The 26,039-nt window shown below is 38.1% G+C and overlaps 1 protein-coding gene across 2 annotated transcripts in view; it reads right to left on the bottom strand.

Annotated features, from left to right (window-relative positions):
* Positions 1-26,039, bottom strand: part of ZFAND3 (zinc finger AN1-type containing 3) — a 288,056-nt gene that overhangs the window by 24,538 nt on the left and 237,479 nt on the right. For both annotated transcript variants that reach the window (XM_060189743.1, XM_060189742.1), the window contains one exon: positions 12,423-12,590. In XM_060189743.1, coding sequence (XP_060045726.1) covers positions 12,423-12,590 — 168 coding nt within the window. The remainder of the gene's footprint in view (positions 1-12,422; positions 12,591-26,039) is intronic.

Genomic DNA, 26,039 nt, shown 5'->3' with positions numbered 1-26,039 from the left:
GATCTTCTCCTGAGTTTCCTGGTCAGTTCTCTGTCCCCAGATGTCAGCACAGGGCCTCCCCCCTGCTGCTCCAGCCTCTGAGGGCAGTAGCAATGGAGACTCACAGTTGCATTTGGTGAGTCTTGGGGGAGTCCTCTCCTGTCTTCAGCAGTCTTTTTGTTGGTAAAACAGACTGGAGGTGGTGCCTCAACTGGTAAACTGCTGGACTGTTACCAGACGCTCAGTCTCTCCCTAGGCTCCTCTCTGTCCACGAGCCACACGTGTTTGCACTCACAGGTGATTTGGTGGGTTCCTGAAGTTGTTCTAGTCCTGCCTTGTTGTGGTCCCAGGTGGTCTCCTTTGGTATTCCTAGTTGACTCGGGAGGAGAGGAGAGAAATGCAGCCTCTGTTGCTCTGTAGCCCACTTACAGAAGTCTCTCGTAGCGAGTGTTTAAATGAGGGCACATTATTTACTTATTTTATTATTATTGCCAGAGCACTGTGGGGGACTGAACCAGGGACTTTGTAGCCTAAGGCAGAAGAGTCTCTCTGATAACCATTACGCTATCTATCCCTTTCAAGGGGTGTTGTTTTCGCCGGGCTAGGTTGTTTTCGCCGGGCTGGCTTCACGGGCGGGTAACAGACAACCAGGGACTCATGGTTGAGCTGTAGGCAGTATCTCTTTATTCATGCAGGACGCAGCACAATCTAAGACGAGCTAAGCTGAACTCAAGTTACTCTAAAACTCACAATGCTGTCTTTATATATACTTGCCAAGTAGGGTGGAAACAGGATGTGACATAGAGAGGGTAGAGAGAAAAGTGACTGGTGAAAATCAGAGTGTGACAAGGAGGGGATCAGGGTGTGACAAAGAGGGGGCGGAGCAGGCAAGAATCCTATCACTGAACCACCAATGCCCTGGAGGGAATGTTTATGTAAAAGTGATTTATGTAAATAGACCAAAGCTTTGAATGGGATTAAATCTATCCCTATATAGGCATATGGTTAAGCAGAAGCCAGGGGGAGCTGGCATACTATCCAACAAAGGGGTAGATAATAAATGTTCATATAAAGAAATAACATTAAGAAAGTTGTGGTCTATATACACAATGGAATACTACTTAGCAATTAAAAATTATAGTCACCTTCTCACCTCATCTTGAATGGAGCTTGAAGGAATCATCTTAAGTGAGATAAACCAAAAGAGAAGGCTAACTACAGGAATAGTATCACTCATGGGCAGAGTTTAAGAACCAAGAACAGAAAGGGTAAACATAAAATAAAACTTGGATTGGTTTGATGTATTGCAGTAAAGCAGAAGTCTCTGGCGAAGGGTTATGAAGAATGATAGGGAGAGAGGTGCGGGGAGAAGGGGCTTTCAGGTCCTGGTACATGATGATGGAAAATGACCTAAACTGGGGGTGGCAATGTTTTGCAGACACTTTTTCACTACAAGATGAGAAACTGTAACCAATGCCAATAGCTGTACCACAAACCACTAACCTCCCAATTTAAAAAAATGTTAAAATCAACAAATAAACCTAAGTTCTCTATCTAGACCATATCCCTTCAAGCAAATATTCAATTGGGTAATTTTCAGGATGCACACCTGTGGCCTAACTTCAAGAAATTATATGAAAACTGGCCAGGCATTCCCCACTCATTTACTTGAGTCAAAAACTTCAAACTGAGCAAAGCATTTCCAGTGCCCTATTCCATAGCACACACACACACATTTCTGAGCACTTATCAATGTGGCTTGATTTCACTGTCTCAAGTGGAACAATACAGACTAACATCTTGGGTGTCTGCTACAATACTGGTTGAAGAAAAAGAGGAGTAGAGGCAGGGCAAAGCTCAGCAGAAAGAGACGTGTCTTGCTGTGTGTGAGGTCCTGGTTTTGATCCCAGGCTAGCTTGCCATCACATGGGAGCACCATGAATAGAAGAAATGGAACTCCATGGATGGGGGAATGGTATTTTCGTGTATCTCTCACTCTTGTCATTCTCTAAATATTAAAAAAAAAAAAAAAAAGGTGCTAGAGAAAGTGCTTGGCAGTTGTACATGCAAGAGGCCCTTGGTTCCTTCTCCAGCAACACAATTTAAAAAAGAAACTCTCAGGCCATAGGCTCTCTCCTTTACAGGTAAACAGACATGTTATATAACACTACGAACAAAAGGAAGATGCTTCAGCTACAAACAGAAATAAATCTATGAGACCGAAATTCTGAAACATTAGCCTTCTGACCTTTTTAGTGCCACTATGAACTAAATCATCTATTTTGAGGGAATGCATTTCAATATTTTCTACATTTTCGCAGGATGTATTCAATAGCTAAGATTACTAAAATTTGCTGGGATGAGCGGAGATGCTGGACAGCTATTTAAAAACAATTGCCAAATCATACTGAGAGGCTGAATACTTTTCACCAAAGCTCAAGGAATTTGCAAGGAGGTCTAACTTCAACACAACTTTTATGCTTAATTTTTTAAAATTTAGTTTAATGAGAGACAAACAAACTCACATGCGGGGGGTGGGGGGTGGGGGTGGGGGTGGTCGTGGGTGGAGGGAAGGAGGAAGAAAGGTACCAAAACACTGCTCAGCTCTGGTTTATGGTGGTGCTGGGGATTGACCTGGACCTCAGAGCCTTAGACATGAAAATCTTTTGCATAATGCTTATGCTGTCTCCTCAGACTCCAACATTATGCTTTTTAACATTATGCTTGAAGGCGTAGTCAATATAATAATTAAATAAAAGTAACAGGAACCTGAGTACAGCGGTAGCACAGCGGGTTAAGCACAGGTGGCACAAAGCCCAAGAACCGGCATAAAGATCTCGGTTCAAGCCCCTGGCTCCCCACCTGCAGGGGAGTCGCTTCACAGGCGGTGAAGCAGATCTGCAGGTGTCTGTCTTTCTCTACCCTTCTGTCTTCCCCTCCTCTTTCCATTTCTCTCTGTCCTATCCAACAATGACAACATCAATAACAATAACTACAACAATAAAACAAGGGCAACAAAAGGGAATAAATATTAAAAAAATAACAGGAACACAGGTAAGAAAGGAATATAATTGCCTTTATGTGTGACAATTATGTATAATGAAATCTAGATCTGGGAATTTAGAATAATTTAGCAAGGATGCAGAATAAAATATCATACGCAAAATGTCACTATTTCAAAGTGGGAACAAAAGCAATCTGAAAATAATTTTTTAATACTTTTATTTATGTATTATTGGATAGAGACAGAGAGAAATTGAAAAGTGAGGAAGATAAAGAGGGAGAGAGACAGAAAGACACCTGCAGCCCTGCTTCACCACTTGTGAAGATTCCTCCCTGCAGGTGGGGACCAGGGCCTTGAACCTGGGTCCTTGTACACTGAAGCATGTGTGCTCAACCAGGTGTGCCACCACTCAGCACCTGAAAATAATTTTTCTTAAACTTCATTCACAGGCTTGGGAGTTGGTTCAGCATTAGAGTGCTAGCTTTGCTAAAGTAAGGTCCTGAGTTTGACCCCCAGCACTACAGAAGAGCAACAAAGCACAAAATGAGTAGAAATGCATGGATGATGCAGTGCTCACTCTCTCATTAAAAAATAAATAAAATAAAAATTTCAAAGGTGGCACAATAGAATAGCACATGCAGTAGACTTGAGTTTGAGCTCTGAAATCACATTTAAAAAATTCCATCTGTGGGTTGTCAAATGGCTCGCCACATGGTTAGACCTGCAGCAAGGAAGCAGTGCTGTGGTCTCTCCATTACCCCCACCACCACCACCTAAAAGGAAAAGAGGGGGGGGGACACAAACCAAAAAACTAATTCTCAGGAGTGATGAAATTTTGTAGACACCAACCCCTAACAATAACTCCAGTTACAAAAAAAAATCTTAAAACATGTAAAAACCAATTTAACAAGTACACTGAAAAATATAGAACAATATAAGAGATTACAGTAGATTTAGAGAAACAACATATTTATGAGTTGGGATATTGTTATGATGGCAATTCTGTCATTTTTTCTATGTGAACAGACTCTTCTCAAAAGAAAACGAGTGGCCAACAAAGCCAAGGAGTAGAATCAACCTAAATGCCCACCAACAGATGACTGGATAAAGCTGTGGGGTATATATTCAACGTAACACTCTCTGTAACTGAAAAGATAAGTGTCCTTTCAGACGAACTGGATGAAACTGGAGGTGATTATGCTCAGTGAAGTAGGGATGTAAAAGACAACTACAAGATGGTGGATATAGATAATTGAAACACATAAACTTGAAAAAGAAAAGGTAGCCAACTTGTCTCTAAGACTTTATAAGAACTATAGTGTTTATGTTGGGGTGAGATGGGGACAAAGAACTGTGATGATGGGTACTGTATAGAACTATACACCTGAAATCTTGTATTATAAATCACTAAGAAGTCACTAATAGTTCTTTTTTTAAAGCACATATAAAAAGATGTTTGCTGATGATTAGGGAAATGCAAATATACGATAATGAGGAACTACTACAAACTCAATAACCAAAGCTAAAAGGAATGACAATGTTTAATAATGGCAAGTTGGGGTAAATTACAACCCTAGTATACTGCTAATGTCTTTTATTTATTTATTTGCCACTAGGGGTATCACTGACTCGGTGCTTGCACAACAAACCTACCAAGAGTCATTTTTCCTCCCTCCTCCACTCTTTGACAGAGCAGAGAGAAATTGATAGGGGAGGCAAAGATAGAGGAGGAGAGAGGAAAACAGACACCTACAGTATTTGTTTCACTACTCTGCAGGTGAGGAGCAAGAGCTCAAACCCAGGTCTTTGCACACGGCAATGTTTGCATTAAACTAGGTGTGCCACCACCCAGCCCTTTTTTTTTTTTCTTTTCTTTTCTTTCTTTCTTTTTTTTGCCTCCAGGGTTATTGCTGGGGCTCAGTGCCTGTACCATGAATCCACTGCACCTGGAGGCCATTTTTGTTGTTAACCTTGTTATTATTATTGTTGTCACTGCTGCTGCTGCTGCTGCTGCTGTTGTTGTTGTTGCTGGATAGGAGAGAGAAATCAAAAGAGGAGGGGAGACAGAAAGGGGGATATAAAGACAGACACCTACATACCTGCTTCACTGCCTGTGAAGGGACCCCCTTGTAGGTGGAGAGCCGGGGGCTCGAACCAGGATTCTTATGCTGGCCCTTGCACTTTGAGCCATATGCACTTAACCTGCTGTGCTACCACCCGACCCCTGACCCAGCCCATTTTCTTAAACATGTTAAATGACCATGCCATATATGCAACACAGGTTCAGACCTGGCCCTGACTGCACCGGGTGGAAGCTTCAGCAATGTGATGCCTCTCCCTCTCTTCTTATGTCTGACTCTTTTTTTCCATTTGAAAGCATCAGTCAGGAGCGGTGAGACCCCAGAGATGATTAAAAGACTTATGAGTCTATTGATATTACAATTCAAGAAAAGATACAATTATACCAATATGCATTGTCAGTGGTTGCATAAGGCTATGGGAGGAGAATGTGGTATCTGATTAAAAAGGGCACAAGGGAATTTGGGGGTGGATGATGAAAGTTTACTAAAACTTGAATGTGGTGATGGATATATAATTTAAATAACTTTACTAAAATTCAGTGAACTGAAAAATATGTGAATTCCATGGTAAGTAAATTTATCTCCAAAAATCTGTTTAAAAAATTAATCACGCGTACCTTGTTGGGCAAAGGACTAACTGAAACTATTTATTTTTGAAACTGAAACAACACTCAAAAATTCATTTCCTTTTACAATAACCTGAAATAGCTTTAATAAAGTTATTATTGTGTCATTATTAGTGCTAAGATTGGATTACAGACATGGATGCAAATCTATTATCCAGAGAGAAAATATTTTCACTTCTTGGGACAAGGGTCTTCTTGGCTCCACCTCTAGTAGAATATGAGTAGTCATGTGATGTAGGCTTCAGAAGATATACTCTGCATATTTATGATAATATTTCTACAATCTTGCCAAAGGGCATAGCAGGATGGGTCTCTGGGACAGTGATGAACTAAGTGGACTAAATATACAGAACACTAGTGTTCAATAACAGGTTTGATTTGCTTTGTGCTAACACCTCAACCTCAGGAAAAGCAGAGACACTAACCTGTTTGGTTTTAGCTTGATAATCTTTTTTTAAAATTAATTTTTCTTATACTTGATAGGACAGAGAGAAATTGAGAGGGGAAGGGGGAATACATATTGGGTTGTCAGAAAAGTCATGAAATATTTTTCTGGTTTTCAGAGCAAAAATGCTTCATGAATTTTCTAGCAAACCAACAGAACTGTCAACTGTCAAATGGCCTAATAGTAACATAGATGCAAATGACTCTGGTACTCCCTGCAATAAACTAGCACCATCTATTGTAAAAACATGTCATCACTTTTTTGACAACCCAATGCTTCAATAATGTGATCCCCCCCCTTACTCTCCCTCCCCCCCCAACTGCATCTGTATCATAGCACAACACAAGGTTTCATCTTTTCTTAAAGCTGAGTGGTATTCCATTATATACCGCAACTTCTTTATTTATATATTCAGCCATAATTGGGCACTATCTTGGCTATTGTAAATAGCACTGCAATAAATGTAAATGTGTGTGTAACTATGCAGGCTATTGTCTGTGTGTTCAGATAGACAACAAGGAATGGAATCACAATTAGGATTTTAAAGGAAGGGTAGGACGGACTTAGGTGTGGGGAAAGAAGAGCTTGGACAAAGCTTGTATTCTGAAAGTGTCCTCTGTGTAGCATGATGGAGCCTTTGAATAGAGTGAGGAGGGGCTGCTGACAGGGGGAGGAAGCTTCCAGATTCCATGCTTTGTAGGGTTGTAGGTCTAGGTTTACAAGAAGTTAGCAATAGTTTTGAATCTGAACAACATATTAAATAAGCATACAGGAAATCCTAGGAGAATCTTTTCAGAGAAATAGCCTAGGAAGAATATTCAAGAGAAAAAATTCTAAAGAATGATTAAGAGAAAAGGAATATACACTGGTTTAGGCAAGAATTATCAATGTATGCTAAATAAAGGAGACATTTTTGGTAAGAACATATTTTGCATGGTTATAAATTTTATTCTCACAGATTGCTTGTTGGTTGCAAAGACAAATATAGTAACTATACAATGGAGAAATCAAACAACACTGTAACTGTATGAATCAAAATTAATTTCTGCAATGAAGGGGCCATGGACATTGTGCTTTCCAATGTAAGACTCAATACTTATAGTATTCTGGCTGGAAGTGTTCAATCTGAATCTAACCATGAAGAAATATTAGACAAACCTAAAAATGAGAAGTGTTCAAGTATGTGGGGTGGGAACTTGAGAGATGTATTCTTCAAAATTATCAATAGTGTTAAAAGCAAAGAAAGGCATGGCAAAACTCATGAGGTGTGACAAGCAAATGTATTACCTAACCATGGATTGGATTCGGTATCAGGAGGAGGGAATGTTTTTATAAAGAACATTACTGACTCCACAGAAATATGGATGGGATTATTTGATTAAAAAATTCTTGTACCACTATCAATTTATTGAAGTTGATAACTGTGTTATGTAAGACAATATCCCTCTCCCTGTAAGGAAATATTATGGGAATAAAGGGCCATTATGTTTCCCACTTTCTTTGAAATGGTCCAGGAAAAAGCTTAACCTGGGGATCATTTCTGACTTAACTGTTTAGAATGAGGTCCAGACATATATCTATATATATATATATATATATATATATGAAATTCTCCAGGATTCAGAACTGTCTAGAGCAGTGGTTCAATCAACAGTAACTAGTAAATTTTTAAACACACACAGGCCTACTGAATTAAAACCTCTAGGCGAAGGTCACAACAATCTGTGGTTTAATGTGTGATCCTGATACCCACTCATATTTCAAATTATTAACCTAGACTATGAGCTCTGACATTTTATATTTCTAGCCTCTATGTTTTCCTATAAAACCTAGCCAAATAAATTTTGTATAGTTGGGGCCAGGCAATGGTGCACTCAGTTAAGTGTGTACATTATAGTGCACAAGTATCCAGGTTCAAGCCCCTGGTCCCCACCTGCAGGGGGAAAGCTTCACAAGTGGTAAACCAGGGCTGCAAGTGTCTCTCTGTCTCTCTCCCTCTCTATCTTCACCTCTCAACTTCTCTCTGTCTCTACACAACAATAAGTAAATAAAACATTTTGTATAGTAAAAACTTTTGTATAGTTATATCTCAATAAATACTTGCTGAATTTAGTTTGATGATGAATCACAAAGCAGAAATGTCCATGAGGCACTTGGAAATAATAAATGATTCTAAAGGTCTCAGCTTAAGTATCAGCCTGAGTTTCTAAAATAAACATGAAATTTATTTTGAAAACACTAAAGGATGTTAATAAAAGCACTGTTGTCCCAAACGGGAGCATATTAGTTTATACTCTGTCACTAACAATAGAAAATATGTGATAACTTATACAAGCACTTAGACTGTCATTTAAAAATTAATTCTGTGGTTCTTAGAAGCAATACACAGTGATTAAAATGCCATGCTGGGGGCCAGGCACCTGGTTGATGTGTTACAATGCATAAGGACCTGGGTTTGAGCCCCCACTCCCCACCTACAGAGGGAAAGCTTTGCAAGTGGTGAAGCAGTGCTGCGAGTGTTTCTCTTTCTCTCCCTCTTCACTCGATTACTCTGTCTCTATACAATAAAATAAAATAAAGATATATTCTTAAAAAAAAAAAGCCACAGTGTGTGTCATGCAAAGTTGCTTAGGCACACAGCATTTACATGGCTGTAACATGGCCCAGATTTGATGAGGATGGCCAGGCTTCAGGAAAATGGATGGCATCTGAAGAGATAAGACTTCTGTAATGAGAATGAGCTGATCAAGTTGCCTACTAAGTAGAAAATGATACAAATAAATCCATGTTTTTGTAATTATTTTCTGAGGACTTAAACTGTTAAAGGTACTCCAGGATGCAGGATATCACCCCACCTTCACTATATGTTCCTTTTATGGGCACCCTGAAAGATTTCATAGGAAAAAGGTGTTACACTGGTATTGTTGACTTAAAGGTTATCTAGTCACAGCAAGGCAAAGGACAATTCATCTTCAGAATTCACCTCCTTATTGAAAGCCCATAGAGTGTCTTAGCAATTAACAATTCCTATCACCTCTAGCTTTTCCCTATGTAAGAAGGCTCAGAACTCGCCTTACAAATTGCTCTTTTGAAGATCAAAGGAAAGCTGAATGTGTCTGTGTGTGCTCTCCATGAGACTGTAATTTAATGGAATTTTTAGAGAAGGCTTGCTGGCAGTGCTTGGATGACAGCCCCAAGGGGGAGGATTCAGGGGAGCTTGGCCACTCTTCCCTTTGGAGCGGCTTCCCTGCCTTTAATTGGCACCTCATTAGAAATTAATGAAAATGACATCCTCTGTTCTTCCTGCTCTAGGCATCGAATGTTACAAAAAGGCCCATCACAATTCATAACACATTCAATTTATATAGCAATGGCTCTTAAGCATTATTTATGAGATGTGAATTTCTTGTCAGCAGTTAATAACCTGTACAGAGTAGAAGGGGAATGGAAAAAAGATTGTGAATATATATACGTAAAGGTTTTTTTTTTGCAGCAGAGAAGTGTTCTGTATGAGTTCAGACTATGTTTCTGAGTTTTAATTTTCAGTAGTAAATTACTGTGTTTCTCCCACCTCTAAAACCTTTTAGGGCAGTTAAATGTCTCTCCCATCTTCCATGCAGCCTCAAGGAAATAACTACACAACTCAATACTTTTCTAGAGAGATTTAAGCAGATAGGCATGAGGAACATAAGAGCTACTTGTCAAAGATAGTCCCCAAAGTGTACGTTCCCATCGCTGTCCTTCATCTTTTAAAATATGGCAGTTGACTCAGTCATTTTTTTTTTCTGGGCACACAGTGTATGCTTTCAGTGGGCCAAATTGAACTCTCAGCTCTTTCTAGCAAGGCTACATGTGTAGGAACTGCAGAAAACCCAAGTCTTTCTCCTTCAGCAGAAAAATCATCTCTCTATGGAATCCTTAGAATTAAACATGAGCCAAGGATCCTTTTTTCATCCTTTTCAGAATGAATATATTAAGCAAAACTACTGGACACTTAGAAACTCAGCCTCTTGCCCAAGATGCGAGAGCACAGCAGAGTAATCTTCCTCACCAGAGAGCGGATAGGCTGGCTTCACGGAGAACATGTCAAGTCATCTAAAATTTATTTCTAGAATTTTCAGCTGGGTGCTTAAGACCTACAGAAGTAGGTGTTTTGCATGAAAGCTGAAGAGTAAACTGAGATCTAGCCACAGCACCTCTGGATATCTCAAGTCTTAAATTGTGAATTCTCACTGTTTGTCTGACAAAGGAAGGAAGTATTAGTAACTGCTAGAATCAAGACAGCACATTTGATGGACCAAATGCTTGATCCACTAAGGCAAATCCTGTGTAGTACCCAGGATTCAGTTAATTTCAAGAAGGAAACAAGTATGTAAGGTACAAAAAAAAAAAAAAAAATCCCATGATTTTAATATATGAACAACCAGGGGCATATTTTATTAAAACAGTAGACAAAACGGCCAGTTAAGTTTTACAACACAAGTAATAGACTGAACTGCTGAAACCTCACAATAATTCAACTGAATATTAAAGCAAGAATTAGCAGGCCACAAGAGATCAACTTTTTTCATATGGGCAAAGTTGGTCATGAGACCCGCTTCCTTAGCATCAGAGCATTCCTCCCCTAGCTTACCAAGAATTTAAACATTTGTGGGAGGGCTGATCAAGATACAACCTAAGAATAAGAATTTTGGGCTCACCTTGGTCATGCCATATACATGGACTCAAGAGAAGTTTGGCAACTGCCGAGACTCTGCTCTCACCTCCTATCTTTCCCTCTTTCCACTTCACATTCATATAAGCATTTAATGGGATAACTAGATGTTAAGCTAATTACCCAAAATTGATTGGTTAACACATAAACTTCCTATGCTGGCTCCTATTTTTGCAATTGAGTATATAATTCTGGTATAGCTGAGTACCACACACCAAACAGACAAGTGAACAAAAATCAAATATAGTTCTAGTCACAACAGGAATAGGAATTTCAACTTGGTTTCCAAGACAATCTAGAATACACCTTCCATATCTCAGTTCCAACAGGTAGATCACTGAGAACAAGAAGAAGCAAAAGTTCTATCTTCAAAAAGTGAAGGGCTTGGGAGTAACTGCAACACAGTAACTGCTGAAAGATCTATCCTAACTGCCAACACTAAAAACTTAAGAAGATATAATGTCTCAGAAGTGAAAGGAGATTTTTAAGCTCACTCCTAGGGAGAAAGGATCAACAGATATCTCAGAGGAGAGAGATAGTCCTCAAATTTTGCCTGATGACAGCTTTATCCTAAAGAACAATTTTATAATACTATGCATTCAAATCAGGAAACGAAAATGGATAAGAAAATTGTAAACCTAAAGTAACACAGCTATACAATTACATTCTTATGTGATATATTTCTGCACAAAGGAAGAAAACAGACTGGAGTTTTGTTCTGCTGTGGGCAAGCATAACGTTTTAAGAAAACTTCCCTTTGCAAACATTCTAAAAATTAGTGTCTAAAAATTACTCTCAATAATATAAAAGGAAAGCTTACTTTAAAGTTATTTCAAGGTGTTAACTAATAATGAATTACAGTTCAAAGGAAACAACCTTCTAATCAAACTAATTTAAAAGGGATACTTTTAATTTGTGGCAGGGCTGATCAAGATACAGTCTAAGAATCAGACTCTGAGCTCACCTAGGTCATGCCTTATGCATGAACTTCAGTGAAGTTTAGAAACTGCTGAGACTCTGCTCCCACCTCCTATCCTTTCTCTCTCTGCTTTATACATTCACACAAAAGGAATACTTTTCATTTATTCAATTAAAAGGGATACTTCTAATTTATTTTACATAGCAAGAAGCACACTCAAAATTAATATCTGAATCTTATGGTACACCACCCAGAATTTCACTGGTTATTTCTAAGTAAGTCATTAATGAGAACAACCAGCATAGTATATAGAGCTTGAAGAAGCTAAAAGAAATAGGTAGTAGTATGGAACTATACCCCTGTTATCTTGCAATCTTACAAATTACTAACAAATAAAATTTAAAAAGAAAAAGAAAGTGTGTACAAGATGAGACTGTTCTTTTGGCTTTTTTTGAATGTGTAAGAGGAAATAAAGGGTATTCAGAAGAATCCTCTTTTTTTTTTTTTTTTTTTTTTAAGGCTCCAAACGTATTGCTTGCTGGAAAGCAATGAGGAGAAGAATAGAGGACTTAGTCTTAAGATGTATCAACTTCCAAAATTGTACCAGGATGTTATTGACAGTCTCCCTATCATGCCTCTGGAGGATATGCTTACCACAGCGGCATGATCCCAATTCCTGCTGCACCAGCTCCAGTTTGGTTTGGCACTGGAAGCATCGACGTCGACTCTTCTGTTTAGATCGGTTCGTTTCCTCAGACCGTTCAGTATTCTCCAGTAGTCGTGGCCGTTTCACTGGTGATGCCTCATTTTCAGACTGTGAATCTGACCAAAACAACATATTTAAGGGTCAGAGTTAGTGCTTGCCCTGGCAAGCACAGTTGCTTAATGTACTTCCAAGGCATTCTTCTGATTAGTCTACTGCCCTTTTCCAGGAACTGGACTTGTGTGAGCAGTAAGAGTCAATTCTGACTGCCCCAAGTTATTCTGCAAAATCTGTGACAAGCATGCACTTTCAGGGTACACTTCTAACAACCTAAGCTTGAGCTCAGAGTGAAGTGTGGAGGTAGTGCACCAAATCAGATCTATATTATTTTTAAAAATAGTTGTCTCCATGAGGAGGTCATTTAGCTAGAAATGGGATCCTCTCCTTGTCTCTACTCCTTTAGGTCCTATTCACTGCTTGTATTATTTACCTCTTCTAAGTTATTTGCTTCTCCTAAAGTAGGCTGTGATTCCTTAAAGAAACTACTATTCCTAATAGTCCTTTTTATACTGCCATACTTAAACACAAGTCCATAAACCAAGTCAGTGTTTGATGGGTGAGCCACATGTGTTTTTTTTCCCCAAAGTAAAAATTCTCACATTTCCTGCTCTTAAACACAGCTAGAAACACAGGAATTGAGTTCTATTGAAAATTATCACAACTATGTTCAGAGTGGAAGGAGTATGACTGTTTGCTTGTTCACAGCAAACTTTCCCATGGTCTCCACTGGTGGTGGCAAAGAGGAGCACTTGGTGCCGCTATTCTAGGGTTGGTGTCAAATTGGCTGGTGGCGGGGAAGAAGTATACTGTGTACTAACTTGTGTTTCGTAGAATGTCAAAAAAGCAACTATTCATAAAATACAATAAAATTCACGTTGTAGGCAGGAACAGAAATAACTCTAATACAAAAGGGCAGTCAGTACCTAGGAGCTCTCTACTATTGGAAATGTCGGTCTCTTGGAACCTTTTACTCAAGCTCCAAAGTGATTTTTGCTAAACCACCATTGAAGGAAGACTCCCAAATAAACGTCAAAAAAATATGAATCTCATATTTCACCTCTCTACCACCACTTATTTGATCCAAGGCATCACTATCTCATCAAGCAAATTATAAAAATCTCCTCAACTAGTCTCTCTACTCTAATTTTTAAAGTCTATTTTCCATGTTGCAGTCTGATAAAAATCAAGTCAGAATCACTTCACTTCCCTACTCAAAACCATCGAGGACTTTGCTCAGAAAAAGCTCAAATACTTACTAGGACATTCAAAAAGCCTTGCATGGCTTGTCCTCTCTCATCTCATTTTCAGAGCTAACTCTGCACCAACTGCCCTGGTCTCGTTACTGTATCCAGTTCTCAAAGCCTTTACTCTTTCCCTTTCCTTTGTCTGGAGCACTCAGAGGGTAGAAATTTTCACCTGTTTGTTGACTGATGTATCCTCCATGCAGTATTAAATACTTTGAATGAATGAATCTCTTCCTAAGCAACCCCGAGTTTCTATTTAAAGTGGATAGAGACACACAGAAAACTGTTGGATGCAGTATACTGCTGCTTCAGTGAAGGCTGTCTGTAATTCCTGTCTCTAGCTTCTGTGTGTGTGACAAGGCACTGCATGTCACCTGAGAGTGCTCCCTGGTCCTGACAGTGATGATGGTAGAATCTACTCACAGCCCCCAGTCCTGTGCACTGACTTACAGAAAACACATACCATTCTTAGCAATTGTAAACTTCATTTTTCATCTCATTTAGTTCTCCCAGCCCTACATGACATTTTCCCCCAGTACAAACCAACTAAACAAGCTCTCTGATGAAAACAATTGAAAGCAAGTTCTGCTTATTTCCCAGCTCTGCTGAGCGAAGCTGTCCAAACCCAGTCTGTGTGATGACTGACACAACTGCAGATATGCCAGGCCCCCTCCCCCTTCCTCTATAAAAGCAACAAGCAACAATCTAAATGTAAATTATTACAAAGCAACCAGCCAAAAGGAACTCACCTAGTGTGAACCACATTGCCCTCAAGGGCTTCTTTCTTTTCTACAGAGCAACAACGGTACTGTTTGTATTAATAACTATTTAGATATGCCTTCTTTTTTTGGGGGGGGGGAACATAATAAGAGAAAATTCTAGAGTAAAAGCTATAACAATACCAACAACAAAAACTTATTTGCTCTGAGACAAAGTGCTAAAGCAGGAACATTATTTTAAGAAATTACCCCAGTACAGGAATTTTGGGGTTGAGTGTAGTGAGTTATAAACACATATATAGGTATACCCTTGAAGTCTTAACAATTCTCTAAACCAATGTGAACTCATTAATAATAATAAAAAAATTATAGTGCCAGTAGTGGCTCACTGCATAGGGTACTTGCCTTGCCAAATAGGTCCTGGGTTTAAGTCACTGCACCAAATGTGGGCTGCTATGGTGGCACTGGAAGAAGTTCTAGTGCTCTGTCCATCTCTCTAGCTGAATAAAAAGCTGGATCAGAGTGATGAAAGTTGTGTATGCCTGAGTCCCTGGTGACAACAAAAAACTACAAAAGGGGGGAAATTACCTCCGAAACTTGGAAGGTGGAGAGTAGTCAAGGGAAAGTGACAAAAAAACCTCGCCAGAAAGAGAAGCAGCTGAAATATTCTCTTTGTCAATATTACTAAAATCGAGAAGCCCTTGGCATGATGCCAGTACACTTCTACTGTAAAGGAGAACTACCTGGACCCCAAGGCTCTTCCACTCACAATACTATCTGATAGAGACAGAGGTAGAGATAAAGAGATAGAAAGACTGTCTGAAAATGCAGAATTCACATTCAACTTGAATCTGCCCCAGCCTAACAAACCTGCTATCTGTCTGCAGAGCACCCACATCCATTTCTAAAGCAAATTTTTGCTATAAAAAGTTAATTTAATTTCAGAGTGACAATGCTATCACAACGGATTATTTTAAAAAACTATTGTGTGTGATAAACACACACACACACACACACACACACACACACAAACACACACAGAGAGACAGAAAGAGAACTGAAAAAAATAGTCTATCACTTTGGCATATGCAGTTTCAGGGATCAAACCCAGAACCTCACACTACTTCTAATTCCTATATTCTGAAGTTGAGCTACCTTCCTAGCTGACATAATTAGTTTCAATAAGGACTTCAAGCACGAAGTGAGTATTTTAATGGATTCCTAAGATCTGAAAATAAAGTTCACATTTGTACAAGTTATGATTATCAATATCACAAAACAATTACTTAATTCTCTCCATTCATTTGTCTCTCCCTAGCCACCACCCCCTAGCCTCCCAAATACCAAGAAGTTTATTCAAGTCTCATCTCTTCTAATTCCCTATCTTGTCTGGTCAATGAATATTAATAAAACTTAGAAATTTGTCTGCATGGTTTCATTTTCCTTTACCCATTCTGCATCATATATGTATATGTATGTATATATGCATGCTTCAAAGTTACTTGTTTTGGTAGACAGGAGGCATGGGGCATTTCTAAAATTATGGGTCCTATGGGATGTTTTGATGCTGCCAATAGCTCCTGGCTCCACTGCTTTGGCCATTTTAAAAGGAACACCACTCAACCCTTGTCAGTCCTCTGAGAATCAATCTCTAGGCATCTGTAAAATCCCAAGTCCAAAGGCATCCATGTATAGAAACCATACACAAGAAATTGTTCTCGAAGACACTAAATCAAGATAGATGAAATGCCTATTAAGGATTTTTTTAATCAAGTAACTACTCCTAGACAGCAAGCATTCCATAACTTAAAAATTCTTGAATATGCCCACCTGACCTTCACTTAATTAGTGGTTTACTAAATGAAACACCTCTGCCCTCTAACGTGCCCTGCCACTAAACAGGAGGGGGAAGTAAGCTCCCTTGACTGTCAACTACCCTCCACATGCTGCCATCCAGGAAAATGACTGTGTTATCTACAACCTCTTGGCAATGCAAACTATTCTTTGGCATTTTCTCACAAGTCAACTTAGTGTTTTAATTAGAAGCTAATAAAATAAATAGTGGTCCATAGGATCATTATTGTGTCTGCACAAGAAATTTACATCTCCTCTGCTAATTACTTAATGAAACTTTTGTGCCACGGGTGAGCTGTCCAAGTAAGAGAAAGAGATGTCCAGGGAAGAAGTTCTAATTACATAATAATGAAGTAAATTAATTCAATCACTGAATTACAAATTTTATGTCAGAAAGAAAAGCTCCAAGTATGGTCATACTAAGGGAATCCTCATGCTATCCCATTTGAATAATTAAGTTTTGAATATCTTACTTTTTGTTGGCAAACATCTTTTACCTGAATGTATCTTCAATTTCTTCAATAGTGACAGAAATAACTATCAGTCTACTTGCATTACCTGAAATTGGGTTGTAAGGGTTAAATATGGATAGAAAGGCGAACAAAAATAACTCTTCCATGCAGCTTTAATTGTCAGAAGTCTTTGCAAGGAGCATGCTCATTAGCAGCAGGAGGAGCTGCAGTGGCAAGCTAGAAATTCTTCCCACCCGAGGAGCTAAGAGTGACTTCTAATTAAGGTGCTTCATAAAAGGCCAACAAAGCACATTTCTTTTCAGTATGCTTTATCTTGAGAACATAGTCTAACCTGCATATGCCCAAGTGAGAGTTGCCACCCTTTTGTGGCAAGAACAATTCTTGGTTCTCACCAGATCCTCGTCTTCCTCTGTCTATAGTCAATGGAATGAGAAAGATATCACATGCGGTCCTCTAGTCAAAGGAATATGTGATTAAGGATTATAATATAATTAAGTGAAAAAAAGTATTTTACCTATCAGCTCCCACCTAGATTTCAAGGCAACATCATGTTAATTTGTGATAGTCAAGTACAGTGATTTTAGAAACACACTTTTCTAGAAGGGGAAATCCTAATTGTTCTTTCCCAGGCAATAGCAGAAAGTAGTGGCAAGACTTTCAATTTAGAAACACAGTTTAACTGAAAAGCTTGACTGGAGACAATAAACAGAGCTACTTCTTTTAAAATTCTGCTTTGTCTCTGACAGAAATTCACATTTGTTCCTTACTGTCACTGTTCTTGTCTTTATTACTCATGTTCTCTCCTGAAAATTTCCAAATAAATTGTGTCAGGCCTGTCAGAGTTGAATCCCAATCTCTCTTAATCTCCTTTCCCTGTGCAGCTGGCAGCCAGCACACACCCAGGGCTGCTAACCATGACTGGCCTTCTGACATCCCAGGCAGTCTCTGAGCCGCCTGTACAAATCAGCATTCACAATTTAGAAAAAGAGAGTGGGCAACAAAGAGAAGAAAGCCTTCTTCTATTCCCTTCACTCACACCTTCTCTTACTTCTAAGAAAGAAAGATGAATCTGTTTAATCTAGGGCCCTATGACAGCTTTTGAGGTACTCTATCAGTTTTTTTCAGAACCTATCACAGTCTCTTGACAGATTGACATTTATGATCCCAACAGCCTGCTCAAACATCAGTAAGAGCAGTAATTAATGAACCCTCACACATCACTGCTGTCTCTTCTTTGACCATTTAAAAGGAGCTTAAGCTGCTAAACCTCTGTCCACCAAAAACACCACACTCACTGCAAAAACTGATAAAAGAGACTTCGTAAAATGTTTTATAGGTACTTTCTCTGTTTCTTCTCATGCTTTGTTTTTAGACTATATTCAAGGATTAGATTTACCCTCTTTTGGCATATTATTCTGTGTTTCATAAAAGACATCAAAGACTCTCACTACCCACACCCCCAATTTTGTTATACTGGGATTTCCCCCTTCCTTCTTATCTTCCTAATGGCCTTCAAATAAATATGGAATAAAATTCCTGCTAAAAGTCCATTACACTGACAGGGAAATAAGTTAAAGAATTTGGAAGAAACTGATTATTAAAATTCTGTAGAGAATGATGTCATTTTTAGTTGTTATATGGTAAGAAAATGAATCTAGCTGGAAGTACACCTGGGATGCTGTATCTTGGATCATAACCACTGTAAAGGTCAGATTTCAGACTGTCAGGCAGAACTACTCTCAAGCACTGATGCCTCACTTCTCTATCCATCTCTACCCCTACCTTGTGCACACCCCCAACCCTTCTCCCTTGCCCCATAATTTTCTCTGGCTTTCTGCAATAAGCTGAATCTGAGGGTTGAGCTTTCTATAACACCCTCAAAACTGACTCTTGCTGGGAACATAACAATGGGAGATCCATACTAACTGGTAGGTAGAGTCAATTTTTTTTTTTTTTTTTGGATATAAGGAGTCAGAAATCTTCTTGGAAATAATTTTATAATCTGTCTGATTTGGACACTTTTGATAGCAATGCAGAAGCTTCTCCTGTAGGGATTTGCTTTGGGGTGGAAAACAACTTAAAAGCACAGGAAGGCACATGCCAAGTTGAAAGTCATGGTAATTAAGTACCTTTCAGGATAACAATATTCCCACATGTCCCAAAAGCATCTTTTAAAGACTTGGATCAGATATATCACTTCATACTCCACCTTCCCTTCTGATTCCTACTAGACAGGAAGTTGAAGTCAGCTTTCAGTGGCATACCTTGACACCAGTTTATGAATTCATCAAGGGTCAAGTAGAAGTTAATGGGCTATAAGGAGAATAACACTCCATTAGATAAAACAATCTGAAGTAAAATCATGCACCAGAGAGTCCAGTAGTTCCAAAGGAAGGAGTTTCCCCTCAGCTTTTTTAAAGTAGTATAACATTTCTTTTCTGTTGTCTATTGTTCAAAGATTAGGAGATGTAGCTAGCATGTGTACCAGAAAGCCATCAGATTAAAAAACATATAGCAGATATACAGGGAAATTCATTTACAAAAATAATCACAATTTCATTAACAGTGAAAGTATAATAATATTCTCAATTTACTTTATGTGGTCTCTAGATTAATGACCACGTTGTTTAAAAGCCATGATAAAACCAGTATTTCACTAAATATTTCACAAGTGCTTACTATGTACAAGACACCAGGCTCTGAACTGACAAATTCAGATCACAATCCTACACCAGTAACATAGCATGTGGAATAGTAACACATGAAGAGATTAAAAATGCAGAAAGGGAAAGGTCAGAAAAGGTTCCTCTTTAAAACTCAAGTCCTAACTTAAGTGACTAGGTTCCTTAAGTCCAGCTGATAAATCTGTCAGTAAGTCCCTGTATCTCCACCAGCTGTGAGCTCTTAAGACTGCTTTTCTCACACATTGAGTACCTGCCACTAAAGCAAGCTTCTGCTACATCCTATTTATAGAAAGACTAGTTTTCCTCTGGAATACAGTTGGGCTAAATATGGGAAAGAAAACAAGTACCTTTTTTATTCACATGGAATTTTCTTTCCCAAATATGATGGTGCAATTTTTCTAAGATGTAACTCTGATGAATAACACTGCTTATCCATTACTCTTAAATATGATTTAAAAAACAGTGCTAACCATTAGTTTCATTTTCTCTTATCTTGCTTTAAAAAAAAAAAATCCCTAGTAGGGTGGGGCTCTGAGGAAGTGGCGCTCCAGTACACATTGATGGGGGAATGGGAAGGCTATCAGGGGAGGGGGTGGGTTGTGGAGATCGGGTTATGGGAATTGTGTGGAATTGTACCCCTCTCATTCTATGGTTTTGTTAATGTCTCCTTTCTTAAATTAAAAAAAAAAAAAAAAAATCCATCCACTAGAGTCTTTTTTTTTTTTCCTGAATGACCTGTAGTCTGACACAGTATTTTTTTTTTCCTCAATAGTGAAAGGAAAATCAGTTATTTTCATTTGAAATTTTCTTTCCTTTAGTTGTCATAAGTGGTTATTAAAATATGCCTTTCTGGCTTTTTTGTGAACCCCACAGGCAAAAGTCAAACCTCTTCTTCTTTTTTTTTTTTATTGTTGTCATTGATGGACAGAGAAAAATGGAAAGAGGAGGGGAAGCTAGAGAGGGGGAGAGAAAGACAGACACCTGCAGACCTGCTTCACCGCCTGTGAAGCAACTCCCCTGCAGGTGGGGAGCCAAGGGCTCAAACCAGGATCCTTTGCTGGTCCTTGCGCTTCACACCACACGCGCTTAACCCGCTGTGCTACCGCCTGACTCCCTACTCTTAATTATTCTAGTAACTTATAGACCAAGTAATGATGAGGGCTGAGAGGTAGTACTTAACAGAGTTCACACCTTAACAGACTTGAGCCCTATCACTACACGGATGGCACCAGGGTAAACTCCACCGACGTACAGATGGCAGAGCAGTGCTTTGATGCCTCTCCCCCTCCACTTCATCTGAATTAAAAAAAAAAAAAACTCTAGTGGCAGTGGAATCAATCAAGCATGATCGAGGCCCCAACAAAGGGAGGGAAAAGGGGGCACAAACAAGATCTGAAAGAGAACTGAGTTATAAGGGTGGAGTGGGTTTGGTGACTTTTTTTTTTTAACCAAAGCACTACTCAGCATGGCGTATGGTGCTGTGGTGACTTAGAAGCTTCAAGCATGAGAGTCTGTTTGCATAACCATTATGCTACCTCTCCGGGCCTCAATTAACTTTGATGGAAGGATTTCTGTAGTTTGATTGTGGGTGTGCTGCTGTTGTGACTTATTTAGAAGAGCTGTGAAATTATACTTCTAAAACATTTATAATCATGTAAACCAAGGTTACCTCATGAACAACAACAACAAAAAAAACTCTATAAAAAAATGAACAGACACAGATGAGGGTAGGTACACATGAACCACTGCAGTCACCACCCCTCTTTGTGAAGTTACATTCCTACTGTACTATTTACTGAAAGTGTATCACCAGCTCACTAGCAGTGGACTGTGCTGAGGGGTGGCTGACCAGCAGGCCCAGCAGCATATTCATTAGCTGGTACTGGCCTGGTACCACACTTGCTTGTTTTAGCTTCTCCATTAGCAGTATCTGTTTTGTTTTTCTAACTGAACTATATACTTCCCCCCATAGATTTTTTGTTGTTGTTGCTGCTGCTTTTACTCATTGTAGTTGACAAATAACATTCGACAGATAACCCTTACCTTTTACTGTAGCCTAGTTGGATATCTTTGAGTTCAACAACATTACATTTTTAAAGTATCAAATGTATAGCATCATTGTAAGACAGACTAAGGTGGAACTATTAAGGTGAGACAAACCTATGATGGGGAGATAAGAGGTTGTACCTGTGTCAACTGTACTGTAAATCATTACCCCCCCCCCCACATAAAGAGGAAAGATTTTTGTTTCACTTTCATGTTCTAAGATACAAATACTCATCTGAGCAGTAATAAAACACTTTAAGTTAGAAATCTAAAATCTAAAAGAAAGGTACACTTCTCAGAAGATGCATCCCCAAATACACTAACATTTGTTTCATGTTGCTTTTAAGAGTCTTACAGTGCTCAGACTGGGCCACAACTTTTGTTCCACTATCGTTTCCAAAATTTTCAGAAAACTAAGATTAGCAACAAGTTTCACATATCCAAAGAAAAGAAACTGTGAGACAAACCATAAAGTATCTACATATCCAGAATAATTCTCATGTAAGTGTCTAACGACAGGCAATGTTCCTTTCTTAAAATGCTCGCTTAGAAGTTAAAACTGCCTAAACATATGGAATAAATCTCTACCACTCTTACATAAAGATTTTTCTTACAAAGAGACTTTTCAAATTTTGCCTTATAAAATTATATAACTGAGCAGCTGGGTAATTCATGGGACTACACCACTCTTCTCTACTGTTGACTTATATCTCAAGTCCTGTAGGGAAGAGGCAGGTCAACAGTCTTCAAATAAAGTACTTCCATATCTTGGTATTTAAAGCATCAATGACTTGCTCAGGGGTTATCCTAATCTGGTTTGCGCCTTTCACAAGAAGATTAAAAAATAGTTTTTTTTTATTTATGGAAAAAATACTAAGTACAGGGAGGGAAAATTAATAAAGACAAATGAGACACTAATTCATTTTTTCTAATGTTTTGTTAAAAACACCCAGACAAAAAGTCAAATATTTCAATGTATATGCTATGAAGCTAACCACCCTCTCCTGCTGGTGTTTTTAATTTTCTAATTGTTCTGCCTGTCTGAAAACCTCTAAGGGGCAGGAACAGAACCAGCTATATTTAGTACTCCACTGGTACAACAATAGAACAGTAATAATAATGATGATAATAAAGAACATCTCTAAATGGGACAACTTCCTAGTGATGGTCATTTTGCAATGAGAGATTATAATCCTGTGAGCCTGTGTTTAAGGATTAATGTAAGGGGAAAATGCTTGAACATTTATATTTTGCTATTTTAAAAAATCAGCTTGAATGCATAACTGAACAGATGCTAAAATTAAATAGTTGATTTGTATGAAAATTATTTGTTTCTAATTTAGCATAGCTCAATTCAGTTGCTCTATTACTTTCTTCTACCCAAAATCAAGTCTGCTAACTAAGACCTCCTAAGGGAAATCCTTAAGCTTACAAATAAATACTTTCATGCCTTATATTAACTCCAATGTGAGGCTACCTGAATCCAAAGTTAGAAGTCAACATATGATGACAATGCCTAGAGACAATCTTGCCCTCTGAATGAGTGCATTAGATATTCCTTACTCAGAGGTTGTATCATTGCTGACTTGGGTTCTACCAAGTGTGCACCGAGTTGAAGAAAATTCTTTTATGGCTTAAAAAAGGCGAAGTTATCACTTTTGTAAAACAAACTGCTGAAAAATTAAGAGGCAAGGGATTCTAAATAAAAATTTTATTTTGAAAACTGTCATTAGCTTATATTTGAACTAAAGGGGAACAAGTATCTAACATTTTTAACCTCAATTCAAATGATTGCTCAACACTCCTCACTGAAAGGCTTATTTATCAAGATAACTATGCTATGTACAACTACAAAAAAAAAAAAAAAAACCAAAAAAACTATTGATATGTTTATCAATATTAACATCACAATTGTAAAACTGTACCATCTCAATGTAAGAAAATACACACAAACAAAAACTATATTCCAGAGGTTAGACTTGGATAAGACTGGCTTAGAGTAGCTGCTGAATTCTTTCCCAGAAATGTTGATACTACTTAGTTTTGATGGGAAAATATGACAAAATGGTTGTAGCAGGTAATCAACACTAAGGTCAAAGCTCATGCTTTCCCAGGTTTGTACTGAAGTGGTGTTTATCAGTAAGTACACTTTAGTGATTAATCACGGACTTTTCCGTGTCATTCTCATAGTCTATAATTCTTCTAATTCCAGTGAGGATCTATTTTTTAATTGCATCAATTACAGAAACTGCTGTTCCAGGAAGGATGACAACCAAGACTTTAAAGTGCAATTTTACTCCCCTAGAAATGGATATACCAACAGGACACTGAAGAAAAACTGGATCTGAATCCTTGTCAGTTACAGGAACCATCAGTTAATGCCAAATTGGAAAGCAGCTTCTGCTGCAGCTAAAACCTCTATTCAAAGCTACTACACAAGTATCTACCCCAACTCAGATAAACTTTCTTTTAAAAGCTATCCACCATACTTGGACATATAATTCAAATATAATGCAGCAATATCTCAGAGAGAAAGAAAGGGAGAGAGAGAGAGAGAGAGAGAGAGAGAGGCGCAATACACAGAAAGCAAGCTCCTGAGTATCCTTTAATTTAGTAAAGTAAATACATTTAGATTTAGAACTAAATTTGAGGGTATGCTTTATTTATGCACCATTTCACTTGAAGCCAGAGTTTCCAAGAATTATTGATGACTTAAGTGAGAATATATAGTATATATATATTTTGGTAATTATTGGCTAACATTCAAGGTAAGAACTTTAAAGACTGTCTGCCGTATTATCTTTTTACAATATAATTAGTGACTTAATGATGCCTTTATCACATTTTTGCTAAAATAATACAAACATTAGCACAATCTGAACTAAATATTCTATTGTATATATATATATATATATATATGCATACATATATATGCACTTTTAATATACTTTGGAAGGGTGGGTGGATATGGGAAATGTACAGTATGTAACTAATTCCCCTGTCCACTGAGCTAATAGAGAAGTGGTTTATTTAAAATTCTGAGTTGTGGTGCTGCTATTTGGGAATGGCTTTCTGAAACTCTGCGGGTGCATACTGGTAATGAAATAGAGAATTCAGAACAGCGGGGGGCATAAGGCCAAATAAGCTTTTATAGCAGAATTTATGTATACACTAGAAATAATTATACCTATGTAGTGGGAAGCTGGTCAACTGAGTCTACCAGAAGGGCTGGCTTTCAGAAAACTAATCATAATATGAAATCCCCCATGACAACGATGTTTCCCAGGTTAAACTGTCTGATTTTTAATCATAAAGAAGTAAATTTAGTAACAAAAGTGTGATTGTTGCTTTGTTTACAACAACCAGTCTTTCTAATCAAGATTTTGAGCATAAGAAAAACAGAAGATCAACCTTCTGTGATTCCTAAATTGTGATTTGACCCAGAAAGAGAAATTCTCAATTTTAAGTATAAAGGCTTAGAAAAGAGCTCAGGAAATAGGACTATTTATTTTCTGGGAGGCAAGCTTATGAAATTTCTGCAAGAATTACTTACTATCAATATATACTATAAAGTTTTACCTTTAAAACCAAACCTAGAAACAAAGCAAAACAAACAGAACAGGAAAAAATTTTATTTTTCCAGTCCTAATGCCTGGTTCTCTTTAAATTTTATTCAGTTCTGAGCAAGGACTGATTTACAGGACTTGCTAAAGAGATACATATTCACAAACCAACAAAGGTGTCACCACTGCCTCACTCACCGCCAACAGAACAGGAGGCCCTAGCCTCAACTCTGTTCCACTTTCCTCTTGCTTCACTTCTTTTGTGTCCTTGAATCTATTGAAATACATGCAGATCATTAATATTTCTACCTGTATTTTCCTTTGCTTAGTAAGGCCCTCCTCTCAGTGAGATCATTCAGTTTACAACCTTCTTCTGGTTTATTTTACTTAACAGACTTTCACCCAGTTCCATACTTGTAGAAAAAAGAGGTAATTTCATCATTTCTTGGAAAGTGTATATATATATACCACAACTCTCTTAACCACTTATCTGTCATTGGACACTTGGGTTGTCTCCAAATTTGAACTGTTACAAACAAGTGCTGCCAGGAACACAGGCACAAATAAGTTTGTTCTATGGATGTTTTTGGATATACACCTAAAAGTGGAATTACTGGATAGTATGGTAGACCTATTTATCATATTTTAATAAATTTCTAGACTATCTTCCACAAGGGCTGGATAGTTTTCCTACTTATCAACAATGTGGAATGGTCCCTTTAGCCACCAAATCCCTGCTAGCACTTGTTTCTTTCCTTTTTGATGTATTACATTCTCAGAGATGGTATCTCATTATTGTCTCCATTTGTATTTTTCCAGATAATCAGTGACCCTGAGCATTTTTTCATATGTTGGCTATCTGAATATTCTCTTTGGTGAGGAGTCTGTTGTGATACACTCCCCTTTTTTCAATAGAATTTTTATT

Source organism: Erinaceus europaeus, chromosome 4, assembly GCF_950295315.1.
Source record: "Erinaceus europaeus chromosome 4, mEriEur2.1, whole genome shotgun sequence".
Lineage (NCBI taxonomy): Eukaryota > Metazoa > Chordata > Mammalia > Eulipotyphla > Erinaceidae > Erinaceus > Erinaceus europaeus.
The sequence above is the reverse complement of the archived record's forward strand: the minus strand, read 5'-3'. Positions and strand labels throughout refer to the sequence as shown.